Below are 13,567 nucleotides of genomic sequence, written 5' to 3'. Positions count from 1 at the left end.
GAATGGAGATATTATTCTGCTCATTTGATTATATTATAATAAATTGTATTATAGCCTGGTTGCTCATAGCCATTCATCAGCCCATTTAATACAATATTGAGGTAGTTGTTAAATACTGTTAAAGCAGTATTGTTGTCATAAATGAACCTTTTGAATAAGTTGCATTCCCATAAGGTTAATTGGGAAATACATTCTAGTTAATAGTTGGTACACAACTGCACATGCTCTTTTTTACTTTCTCTATACCTTTCAGTGCAGTACAGTAGCCTGCTTGGGAAAATACATTGTTTTTCCTAAGAGTGAGTCTTTTTCAGAAGACTTTTGAAATTGATCCAAGAGCTATATACTGACCATTCTTAGTTTATGTCTGAGTAACAAAATATTGTGAAGGTCAAAGTTGTCACCAAGAAAACTCTTTCACATTCATTAGATTTCATGTTTCTTTTAAAAATGTAAACAGTTTCTTTTTTCACAGTTTGGAAGCTTTACTAGAACATGCAAGTGACTTTGTCTGAAAACACTTGATAAATGCCTCTTTTTAAAAATCCTGACTAATGTGCTAGGGTACTGGGATAATGTTATGTTCTCTTTAATCTATGGAGGTAATTAAAAGCTATGATTTCTACTATTAAAGGAAAAGGGAGTTGAAAGGTTTTTAAATCCCATTGTGCATGCATGTGTATACACAACCAGTGATTTTTATGTGTTATAGTTTAACTTTCCTGTATTTTTTTAAAAAAATATATTTTTCTGCAGTCTACTATGGAAAGCTACAGTTGATCTCCCCAGAGGAAAGAATATTACATATCGATATTTTCAAGGAAGTTTCTTAGAACCCAAGGTATGTATACATCAATGAACTTCAATTAAACTTCTTGACTAATTGATAGTGACGTGTTTAAAAATAAAGTAATCTACAGGCACTTCCAGACTTAATGTAGCTATTCAAAAATCTTGTCTAATTCAATTTTTGAACAAGTCAGAATTGCACCAACTGTCCAAAAACTAAAGTATATTCACAGGAATCTGAGTTTGGAATTCTGGTGGTGGATAATGACTTAATTGCTAATTAATTTCCAAACCTTGAAAATTTTACATATGGCTTATGAAGACATTTGTTCTAAGTCAAATTTATATAAGTCAAGTCTTGCATAACTCTGGGGTTGTCTGTACTTACTGGTAATAGTTAGCTAATGAAATTCAAATATTCTGACACAGACTTTTTTTTAAATCCACATTTTTTTTACACAAAAAGCAGTTTAGATAAGCATAAAAACTGTATGGCAAAAGCAATGCATGTAGTTTTCTGTATAGGAAGCAATTACAATTGATCCCTCCTTCTCAACCCATGTACATTGATCCAAACAAATACTTGTGATGAATGCACAGAAGAACTATATTCTATGCTTTTCTTATTCAGTTGCTTTCTGTGTAGAGGATAAGTAGCCTAAGGAAAAAATATTAAACTTAAAGGTACTTTCAAAACACCTTGTTGCTGATAACTTGAATGTGAATATAAATATATCTGAATATATGGCACTCACAACTTTTTTTCGAAATAGAAAATAGAAGTCCTGTTTGAGGGACATGCTAGAAGTAGATAATGACATAAAGAAGGCAGAAAATCCATGTGAGAACTCTTGCCAAATCAGTTCAGTATTGTCATAATTTTGTTAAACACTTAACAGTATAAATGATAAGATAACCTTTAAAACCATTTAAACATTGGTAGATCTAATAAGACATACCCCCTTATAATACATGCAAACTTCACAGTATGTATTGGTAAGTGTGTTTCCTTTGAGTAGGTACTCTGTATCGTGCACGCTATAAGTACCGTGTGATGCAGAGGCTTCTATGGTAAGTATACATTTTCTGGAATAGCAGTGTAGAAACATACATAAAGAATCAGTATAAGGATCATCATGAACCTGGTTGCTAACAAAGGTTTAACGATGGATGGAGTTGGTGGGAGAAAATATATTGCAGTCAAGTATATGTTGTTTCAGTGTGGGGATAACAGTGCAAGCAATGTGAAAATAAATGAGAGAAAGATGAAAAAATAGAGTTTACTGTGATTGCAGTTCAATGAAAAATGAATGTATCCTGTGAATTGGATTAATGTTAGGATAGTGCTTTTATAAACTACTTTTGCTGTACATTCACTTTAGCAATTTTATCTACTCAATAATGTTTCTTGGATGTTTCATATTCCTTAGTTTGAGCTGAGAAACTGCCTATATTTAGAACTGAATTAAGATAAAGTCCAGATCAGTTTTTTAATGTACTAGAAACAGAGGAATTGAATATGATTTTAAAGTCCATGAAATAAAAATTAGAAGCACAAGAACTGATGCAGATGTACTTCCATGTACTATTTAATATTTTAAGTATTAAGGCAAATTAATTTTTTTTGAAACCTCTAATAGAAGAGAGGACAAATCTCTAAATTTTTTATAAATTGTATTTGGAAACTACCAAATTTCTAAAATTGATAATAACACCTTTATATGTAGTTTAATTTCCTTATTTGTGATTACAATGGCAGTAAGAAAAGAAAACAGCAATTTGCTTTTGGACTTAATCATTAGAGATTGTGAAAGTGCCATTACTTTTTGTTACAGCAACTTATTAAATGACCCTTAGTCTCAAATATTTTGGATACTGATGTAATTCTCTTGGAATATTAGTAAGAGCAGTCTGAGTTGCCAAGAGATGGCGACTTGCATAGGTACTAGATTACAGTGCCTTGGATTAAATTGAATTATTCAAACATTGTCAGATAGTTCAAGTTTTCTCTCACTTTCTTGCTACCATATTTAAAATCTGATTCACATTTGATTAATGCTTCAAGAACCTTGTTTGATACAAAAGCACCTACTTGGGATACTTAAGAAGCAATGATTCATTATTATATATTTAAAAGAAAACAGCTATTAAAAAACTAAATACAATTGCTAGCAGAATACTGGATGGGCTATGAACCTTTTTTACTTTTTTATTATGACAAGCAAGAAGCCAATTTTTACTTTTAAGAAAAATGAAACTATATATGTTATACCCTCCCTCTCTGGGTCAGGCATCTTGAGAAATCTATAAATGGTGCTTTTTTCTCTTGTTTTAAAATGAGATCTTCCTGTTTCTTAAACCAACCAAAAACCCCATCTACAACGATTTTGTCAATTTGAACTTAAGTTTTTATTGTTACTTGTTTCTTGAACTGTTTATTTTGTAAGTTTTGACTTGAACAATGGAAGTTAATATCTCCTTCCTGGCATTTCTGAGTGTTCATTTTAAAATGAAAGCCTCACTAAGCAAAATTATTTGCATGTCCTTTTTACTTTTTTTATTTGGGATGTTTATCCCATTATTGTAATCTTTTTGTTGAGGAATATAATGTGCACAAAATACTTGAATATATTAGTTAAAATGTATCTTCTACTTTTAATTATTTTAATTTGAAATATGTTTGACCATGGGCATGCTTAATACAAACATTTAATAAATTGTATGAGTACAGTGACTAATAATTCAGAAATACAAGTGATTATAAATATTTAATTTGTAAAATCTCAGCAGATGATTGTGTCAGTAATTCAAATACACCAACATTTTAAGTGTCTGTTTATTTAAGTAGCTTTTATTCCAAAACATAATCTGCTTTCAACGGGAAGTATGCCGAAAATCAGCAGTCCTATATATAAAGAACTAGGTGATGGACAAGCCCTGCTGGCATGCTATAAATGCTGAACCGCAGGCATAAGGATAGTTTTCCGTAGCTTTTCTGCCACCTTCCACATAATTGGAAGGAAATAACTTACAGTGCCAGGTTTCTTTAGCCAGACCCGACCTTCTGTTTTGTAAAATTATTCTCCTAGCAGATCAGGGCTTTGTCTGTTATCTGATAATTATACAGTGACCTTTGGTCACATAGAGGTCCTCTGTGAAGTAATTCACCAATAGTGTCCATGAATTGCCTCATCTATGATTCTGTTCTAGTTCTATTAGTCCTATGAATTCTCTGGTAGTTTTTAATAAAACTCCTAAACAAACTTTATCATAATTGCTTCTACAAATTAAGCAACATGAGCTATATAAAATACTGAACATGTGATGTTATGCCATATGCGTAGAGTTAATGTTCCAACCAGGGATGGGATTTCTAAATTAATAGATAAGTTAGTAAGATACTACTGTCCATATACTATGAAATGCTGTATAATTAGATAGTATATGGCTAACACTCCATCTCCAAAAGGATGCTACCCCCACACCAGATTTTCCTAACAGTCAGTCAGATGCAGTACATTTGTCTTTTCCTGCTTCCTGTTGTTTTTAATTTACAGGATGATTTGGTTTCAAGGTCATTTTGGTGATGGTTAGGTCTCTGTAATAAAATGGTTCAATGCTGGATTTGGCTGTCTGCTTTTATATTCACCCTTTCATAACAAGACTTCTGCCATCTGATCTGTCCTGAAGTTTAGGGTCACTGGCTAGAACTTCACAGATTCAAACTGTTCTCTTCAGCAACAAAATTGTCTTACCAGTTGAACTATTGTTTACTTAATTGTTTTATATTCTCCAGGTGGCCTTGCTTTTAAATACTAAACAGAAATGGTCACTATAAATTCATTTCATGATCCAGATTTATTGTCTTCTCTACTACTTAAGAAATACTACTATTTCTTAAGAGTCTGCAATTAAAGCAGCTTCATTGCCTCTCGCCCTATACATAATGGCAAACCTGGATCGGTGGCTTACTTAATTCCTTTTCAAAAAATATGTTTAAAGTATATAGTGTTTGTTTTCATAAGTCCTAATCCTGAGATTGGACCAGTATTTCCTAAATAACATTTTGCTAGTTCAAATAGATCTTAGAGATCTATGTAAATAATATTGAAGCAGGGAATATGCATAACCTAGAAATTTATGCATGTTATTTAAAGTTTAACTGGACTTTGGACAGATTATGCTTTAAAATATAATTTTAGAAAAAGCTATAAAGAGCAGCTGAGCAATGTTGATATGTTGTTGATGACAAATACAGGCAGTCCTTGACTTAGACTACAATTGAGGCCGGAATTTATGTTGCTAAGTGAGACATTTGTTAAGTGAGTTTTGTCCCACGACCTTTCTTGCCACAGTTTTTAAGTGAATCACTGCAGTTGTTAAGTTAGTTACACGGTTCTTAAGTGAATCCGGCTTCCCTGTTTACTTTGCTTGTCAAGAGGTGGCAAAAGGGGATCACATGACCCCGGGACACAACAACAGTCCTAAAGATGACTCAATTGCTAAGGTTTGAATTTTGATCACGTGACCATGGGGATGCTGCAATGGTCATAAGTGAAAAACAGTCAGAAGTCACTTTTTTCAGTTCGATGGTAACTTCAAATGGTCACTAAACAAACTGTTGTAAGTCGAGGACTACCTGTGTATATATACAAGTAGTATGTTTGTGGCTACTTTTGATAGAATCCTTTGTTAAATTTTAGATACTTCACACTGAAAAAAAATTTCTGTTGAATCTAGGTAATTGTCACCGATTTTCAGCCAAAAGCACACTAAGTAATATATTGTGTATTCCATAGTTACATGTGGCAAGTTATATAGACCTTCAGCCTAATTAATAATTAGATGCTGCAATACCTGCATAATGTGATTTCCTACACCACTTATCATGTGAAAATAAAATCCTGTTCATAAATATGAAGTATTCATATTTCATAATCGTATTCCAGAAAGAATGTTGTTCTAAACTACGTTAAGATAATTATATTATCACCAGTCTGGGCTTACATTTTATAAGAATTTATGGCAGAAAGGTATGTTTCAATGGGATTATACCCACTAGTCTTCTTTAGATTTTCACATGTTCAATCTAGCCTCTGAATGGCTGAAAAATGCAGATTTTATAAGAGATAAGGATGAATGTATGGGAAATATGGTAAAAAGCTACCATCAGATTCCACCGATACCATTCTTTGTCTGGAAATATAATAGATTGGATTTTGATTTTACAGGGGGCTAAGGTTATCATAGTACCATCAATTATTATAATAAACATGGTATAAATTGAGGACAGTCTTTGTACTTCAATGGATGTACAAGCAAATTTGGCTCATGAAAGAATGTAAATGGCATCGCAGATAAACATTAATTTAACAAAAATTATTGCAGACATTTAACTTTTAAATTACAGACTATCGATGGTCCATGCCAAGTCATAATTCACAAGTGGGAGACTCATCTACCAGCACGATCAATTACCCCTTTAGGTATGGGCATCAACTGCATCTGTTTGAAACATATGCATAAGATTACTAATGTTACAAAATGGTTTAATTGGGTTGATGTTATTTTGTAAGATTAACATTAATCTTCCATTACAAGGGGATCCTCCATTTAACCAATATGAGCACTGCTTTCACAAATTTTGCAAAATGAATGTATATGACAGAAGACTTACGAATAATATTATCATGAGTCCATTTTTATCAGGTGGCCACAGGTTTTCATTGCCAAAATTTATGAATGCACATCTGAATTTTAAGGCATGGCGTGGTTGGATCCCAGCTCTCTTACCTTCAATCTAGAAGCTAGGAAAAGGTGTGGGGGATCATTCTAGCACAGGTATATTATGATTTAGAGATTCAGTATACTGAATCTTACTCTGCTCACAGAAAGGAAAAGGAAATTGTGGACTCTTAAGTTCATTTTAAAAGCATTGAAATACTATTGATAATAATTATGCTTTGAGATTGAAAGTCCATGCTGATATTTTCAAAAATCATGCCTGAGTGATAGAAACTACAAATTGTTAATAGTAAATTGACATTTAACTACTAATAAAAGAGATGACTGATCCCAGAAGCAATACATTCATTATCTCCTATATTATGCTAAACATATTCATGAATAAAACAGGTTTTAAAATAAGCATGGATTACTGTAAGCATAAATTGTATACCTTTCATTAATTTAGGAGAAACAATGCAACTGGAAACTTGGTATAATTTGGTCTGTTGCCTCCTTTAAAAAATTTATGAAGTAGCTTGTTTTCAATGAACCTGAAAATATTGTCACTGGCCTTTTCATTCTATGCTTCTGTTATAATTGAAAGACATCATTTCTCATTCAATCTAAATAATTTCCATTTAATAAAAAAAAAAATAAGGCTTCAAATTATTAAACCTAGGCTGATAATCTTAGGCTACAGCGGTGTGCATGTTTACATAGGATAAGTCAAAGGGAACTAACTCAGTGAGACCTGTCTGAGTAGATATACATGTTATCTGCTGCTTACTTTTATTTTCTGACTTTCTGATTAAAAACAAGCCTGTCATAAGTTACTTTGCCTTATTGATTCCTTTTTTTAGTTAAATAATCAGGGATTTACGTCCTTCAGTAATAAAAGTTTTTTTCATTCTCTGATAGTCTAGATTCCATCCTGTTCAAGCATAGATAACATCTTAAATTCAGGTAGACTCTTTGTGACACAACATGATAAATAACTTTCAACTGCCCTTAAAGGTAAATTAGTAACTTATAATCAAAATATTTTCTAGACTAAGCCTCTAGGTACCATTGACTCAACTTGCACACATTTTAGAAAATTTATTTGTGATATTTTCCAGCCAGTGTTAAAGATTTTTTATTTACCCCTCCAATCTTGGACAAAATAATCAAATAGAAAAATGCATTATTATCTATGAAGGAGATTATTATTATTCTAAACATAATTTTCTTTGTAATAGTGGAAGAAATGTGTCTTATTCTCACATTGAGAGATGAATAAAGATTTATAGTTCAAAATTTAGGGGAAGGTTAAATATAGCTATCAATATATCAAAAGTTCTATTTTCAAAAACTTACATAATCATGTTGAGTTTATTGTATATTTAAAGAATTCATTATTTACATTTCTGTAGCATGTGAAGACTGATGCTTGAAAAGAAAAAACATTTAATAAAATCTTTAAATGATAAACAAGTAGCAAATCACATATTTTATCTTCTTAGCTGATACCATCTTCTGATTCATTCCATTAGTATTATATGATACATTGACAAATTGATGACATATTGTTTTCATATTTAGATAACTTGGATGGAAAGAAATAACATCCTTCTAGGATGTTTTAAGACACACTTCAGCAGTAAACAAAGCTAAGCAGTATTTTATAGGTTGCAGTAAAGTTACTTGTGTCTTCCTATTTAAATGCTCTAATGAAAATAGTGCTAAATTAGAGGTATTGTTAATTGTGTAAACCACTAGTTGTCTAATCAGAAATAAATTGCTTAAACCCAAAGGATTTACTCTTTGGCAAGTGTTTAGAAATGTTGCCTAAACTAACAAATTATAATCTATGAATGTGAACTATTCTCACACTTTGTCCTTTTAATTCCAGATAACATTTCCATTGATGATGGATTATTTGGAGTCTTTGGTAAGTAGTCAGTTACTGACATTAAAACATTAAGATGTAATAGGTAAACATACTAGTAATAAAATGCTGCACTTGAAATGAAAAAAAAAATGCTTTTAAATAATTAGAATGGCAGAGTAGAATCTTAGACTCCAATGCCCCCAAAGCCCCTCCAAAAATCTTTTACTAAATTTTCATTTTCAGTGTGCCACAGAGAAAGATGTAACCTTATTGATTATTATGGCTGTGAAAAGTGTTTGAAGCCTGGTGATTCAAGCAAAGCATCACTTCTTAAGTTTATGAAAGGTTTAATATGGCTGCTTCTAAGAATTTCTAGTTGCTTAAATGGGCATGCAGAGACACTTTCATTTTGACTGCAAAAGTTGAAGTAGCCATGCATAAACATGTACATACTTGCAGAGAACCAACAAAACTATTCACAGCAGTTGCATTGGTCTGTTCAAGAGCACTACTAAGCTACGTGGTTTGGAAATATTCCATTTTTTAAACAAAAAAATTACTGAAGTTTTAGTAAACATAATAAAATGTAATAAAACTAAACTAAAGAAACAAGAAAAGTAAAAAATGCAGAAATGCAGAGGAAAGAAAAAAAGGAGAAAATAAAAATGAAAACAGACAATAAAGAAATGGCTTCCAACTTTCACATCGACTCTAAGCTAATACAGTAACTTCACTTTTTTTAAAATTACGAATAAAATGACTCTTCTTACTATAGTCTAATTTTTATTATGTTTAGTCCACAAATCATCATCTTTTCAATCCTGATTCAGCAAAAAGTCAGTTAGGAATTACCAAAAATATCAAACTAATAGTTTATCCCTGATCAAATAGTCAAAGTTTAGGTTTCTTATTTTTGCTCTTCATAATAGCAATAGCATTAGACCTGTATACCGCTTCACAGTGCTTTTACAGTCCTCTCTAAGCGGTTTACAGTGTCAGCATATTGTCCTCAACAATCTGGGTCCTCATTTTACCCACCTTGAAGGGATGGAAGGCTGAGTCAATCTTGAAACTGGTAAGATTTGATCTGCCAAATTGCAGTCAGTCAGCAGACGTATCCTGCAGTACTGCATTCTAACCACTGCACCACCCTGGCTCTTGACCTTTAAATCATTCCAATGGCATCACAGTATTTCATCAAATGAGTCTTTGGCATTCAAAAGGAGCCTTCAAAACTTTCACCAGCCTACTTTGGGATTTCTTGTCACAGCCGTTCCATGCCTAGATCCTTTTCTTGATTTGTTTTTTGTATTCCCATTTTGGTAATCTCAATTTTGTTGTCTTCCATGCCTTCAAAATTGTATAATATGTGTGTCAGGTAAGAGGTGTTTTTTTTTTCAAATTTTCAGAATTTTAATGTTTAACAATTGAAATATGTATCATTTCTGAGATACTAATTAATATCTCAGCCAATTTTTTGAAGGATTATTTAAGACAAGTAAAAGTTACAGCTGGCTTGGCATAATCTTTTCTGCCTGGTCCTTCAGTTTCCTCTAGTGTCCATTTGCAATCTTCATCAAGCCTCAGTTCCTAATACAGGTTTACTTCTTTGTCACTTATTTCCATAAGTATATTATTTAATTATATAATTCTTTTCAAATCTTACAGCAAAATAACAAATATTCCAAATCTTTGTAGTCTCCCAATCCATTTAAAACTTGTATATTATTTTAAACTTTTAAATTCAAAGATGGTAAGACTCACCAGGTGTCAGATTTTGAAGTTCTTTAATATAAAATAGCTAAATAATAAAATAGCTGAATTGAACATTTCTAAATGTGATTAAAAATTGAGTTTATCTGGCTTATCTGCCACTGCTGGGAGCAAAAAGGTTGTCTCCTTTGGCTTCTGGGATTCGAATCCATAGGAGACCACTAATATATGGTCTCCTCATAAGAAGCTGCCAGACAGAACACTCATGGGTGATCTCCTGTTCCTATCTGGAGAGATTCGAAAGAACTGGTCTACTTGCCAGTTTTTTGTCAGTCATCCACAGCGGAGATGTCTTCAGTTAGCCAACACCCAGAAGTCAGAAAATTTGGGAAACAACCGACAAAACCATTCACAGCAAAGTTGCATTGATCCTTTCAATGCACACGAACACATTGTTTATAAGAATAACTTGGATTCCTACTTTTAAAATTCAATTCTAATTATGTTAAAATATGACTCAGAATAATCCTTCCTACAGGTAAATTAACAGTAGTAAGCCCTGTAATAGGAGGAAAGAAAGCTCTAATAAGATCTATTTCTGCTGTAGCTCCTTCCACCTTCTGTAAAATACTTTCAATTTAATTTAGAGCCAATACTACTACACTTAATTGCTGCTGGTAATGATGGGATGAGTATGTATTTGTGTGTCTTTCTTCCCTCCAGTGTTTCTTTAACTTGACTAGAGAGCAGTTTACAAGAAAAAAACATAAATTAATTCCCTTTGTATTATGTAGGATTGATTTTAGAAAGCCAAACTTGAATTGTACTAATATTCCATGTAATAGTTGCTAAAATTTGACCAACCCAAATCTATTTTGATTTGGATCCATATTGACTAGTTCAGCAGCAATAAGCTTAGCATGGATTTTCCCTGTGAAAATGGATGTAATGCAATAGTACCATATATACTGAAAAATAAACTGATCCATGGATAACGTAACCCCTTTTAATCCAAATAGCATAAATATATACCACCTGCACATAAGCCAATCTTCAAGTTTTCAGTTACATTTTAATTTTTGCAATTGGCTTATCCACGGGTGGTACACTTTTCATGGTATTTCAGTTACAATTGAAGGGTTGGCTTATTCTCAAAGGGGCTAGTCTACAAATCTGTAGATAAGCCAAACACAACTTTTTGGCTATATTTTTTTAACCTAAAACTCTCAGCTTATCTCTAATATAAAGTACCCAGATGTTTTATTTAGATGGATTTTAGTGACATTTCAGAATGTAGCAAGATGATTTTACAATGCTTTTGTTGTTTTGTCAGATGATGTGGAGAGTGTTGATTCCGGATGGCTGACATGTCAGACAGAAATAAGGCTACGGCTACATTTTTCTGAAAAACCACCTGTATCAATAACGAAGAAAAAATTCAAAAAATCTAGGTTTCGGTATGGTTATTTTAGTCCATTTGCAATTTATTAAAGTGCTTTTATAATGTAATGGTTATTTGCTTGTCTTTTGCCTGGGCTTTGTGTGGACTTTTTCAGAAAAGCAACAGTAAAATCAATGCCAACATCAATTCTCAGTGGGAGAACTGAAGTTAGTTACAGTTCTAAAACTAGTTCCTTGAATCTCTGGAACAAGGTCTATACTACACTTTTTAATAATTATAGGGAAAAAAAGTGTACATTTTTAGTAAATGTACTGGCCGAATAACCTTGGATGTTTTGTGTAAAGCACATTTGGATCAGTCAGGAGCTTGTCTCTATCAGTTCCTTGCTTTCCATAATGGCCAATGAAATGCTTCTAGAAAAGTATCAAGTAAGGTATAAGAGTAATAACCTTTTTCCTGCTGGCCTTTGAATCAGCTGAGCAGCTGATCAATCATGTATACTACACCAAGTTAGATTTCTTTTTTTTTTTACTGTTTAGAGTGAAACTCACCCTTGAAGGTTTGGAAGAAGAAGATGAAGATGATGATGGTGACGACAGACTTTCACCTGTGCTTCATCATAAAATGGCAAATACATTAGAGACTTCACTTATAAGTGATACCGAATACAAGTCTCGACATTCTCAGCCTGAATGTGGATATGGTCTGCAGCCAGATCGCTGGACAGAATATACCATACAGACCATGGAACCAGATAACCTTGAATTAATCTTTGACTTTTTTGAGGTAAAGACTTGCTATGTATAAAGCCTGGCTCTTTTGTTTTGATGATTAATGAATGTTGACGTTCAGACATTTTTTTTAAATATGCCCTAGCAGAGAATGAGGAATTTGCTCATGAATAGTCATCCTAAATTAGACTACAATTTTTATTTAAAGTTCTTGTTTAATGGATAGGAAGCCTGATACTTTTTAGATGTTGTGGACTGGAAAGATCTGTCTCTATGTTTCAGTAACACTTGTCTTTGCTAGCAGTACATGATAACATACAGAGCAAACCTCAAATTGATGTAGGAGTAGGCAGCTTAGTATCCTCCAGATATTTTGAATTATAGTTTCCACAGTCACCTGTTGGTGATGCCTGAATTGAGCTATGGATCAAAATGTCCAGACAGCAATATGTTATCTATACCTGGCCTCATCTCACTTAATGTAGCATCCAAATGGAAACATCATGGTATTACTTTAATGAGAAATCTCTCCTGCCTTAAATATCAGCAACACAATTCATTAGCCCTTCTCAAAAGGATTGAATATACTACCAAGAGAGCTTGGACAAATCATCTACCTTTTTAAAGAAAATCTTATTTTAAAACTCTTAATCTAGCATGGGTGTTTAAAAATAGTAATGAGTTATTTATAAATCAATCATAACAATGGCTTTAATTAAGCATAGAATAACAGAATTGGAAGGAACCTTGAAGGTCATCTAGTCCCTGCTCGAGCAGGAGACCTTATAGTATTTCAGACAAATGATGGTCCAGTCTCTTCTTGAAAGCCTCCAGTGATGAAGCACCCAAAACCTCTGAAGGCAAGCCATTCCACTGGTTGATTGTTCTCACTGTTAGGCAATTTCTCCTTAATTCTAGGTTGCTTCTCTCCTTCATTAGTTTCCATCCATTGTTTCTTGTCTTGTGGATACCTTTCCAATTTTAGCTAAAGTTGATTTAAGGGAAGTGCTTTCACCTTGCATGAGCAAAGCAATACCTTTAAATACCCAATAACTTTGTAATTGTAGGAAGACCTTAGTGAAACCGTTATTCAAGGAGATGAGATTCCAGGCCATGTGGGCTCCGCTTGTCTATTATCTTCCACCCTTGAAGAATCAGGAAAGAGCACTGGTATTCTCACGCTTCCCATTATGAGCAGAATTTCGCGAAAAACAATAGGAAAAGTTAGAGGTATGTTTATTTTCTTTAAAAAAATGGTGGCAATGCAAACAAAAACATGCTAAATACATTTCCTATTACTGGATTTTTAAATACTGATTCCATTAGCACTTGATA

General features: G+C 32.8%; 1 protein-coding gene across 2 annotated transcripts in view; it reads left to right on the top strand.

Annotated features, from left to right (window-relative positions):
- Nucleotides 1-13,567, top strand: part of GPCPD1 (glycerophosphocholine phosphodiesterase 1) — a 54,912-nt gene that overhangs the window by 17,664 nt on the left and 23,681 nt on the right. For both annotated transcript variants that reach the window (XM_026710411.2, XM_087918776.1), the window contains exons 4-9: nucleotides 757-841; nucleotides 6,200-6,275; nucleotides 8,408-8,446; nucleotides 11,433-11,556; nucleotides 12,041-12,287; nucleotides 13,300-13,462. In XM_026710411.2, coding sequence (XP_026566196.1) covers nucleotides 757-841; nucleotides 6,200-6,275; nucleotides 8,408-8,446; nucleotides 11,433-11,556; nucleotides 12,041-12,287; nucleotides 13,300-13,462 — 734 coding nt within the window. The remainder of the gene's footprint in view (nucleotides 1-756; nucleotides 842-6,199; nucleotides 6,276-8,407; nucleotides 8,447-11,432; nucleotides 11,557-12,040; nucleotides 12,288-13,299; nucleotides 13,463-13,567) is intronic.

Source organism: Pseudonaja textilis, chromosome 1 (genome assembly GCF_049901715.1).
Source record: "Pseudonaja textilis isolate UNSWEBS1 chromosome 1, rPseTex1.2, whole genome shotgun sequence".
NCBI classification, from domain to species: Eukaryota; Metazoa; Chordata; class Lepidosauria; order Squamata; family Elapidae; genus Pseudonaja; species Pseudonaja textilis.
The sequence above is the reverse complement of the archived record's forward strand: the minus strand, read 5'-3'. Positions and strand labels throughout refer to the sequence as shown.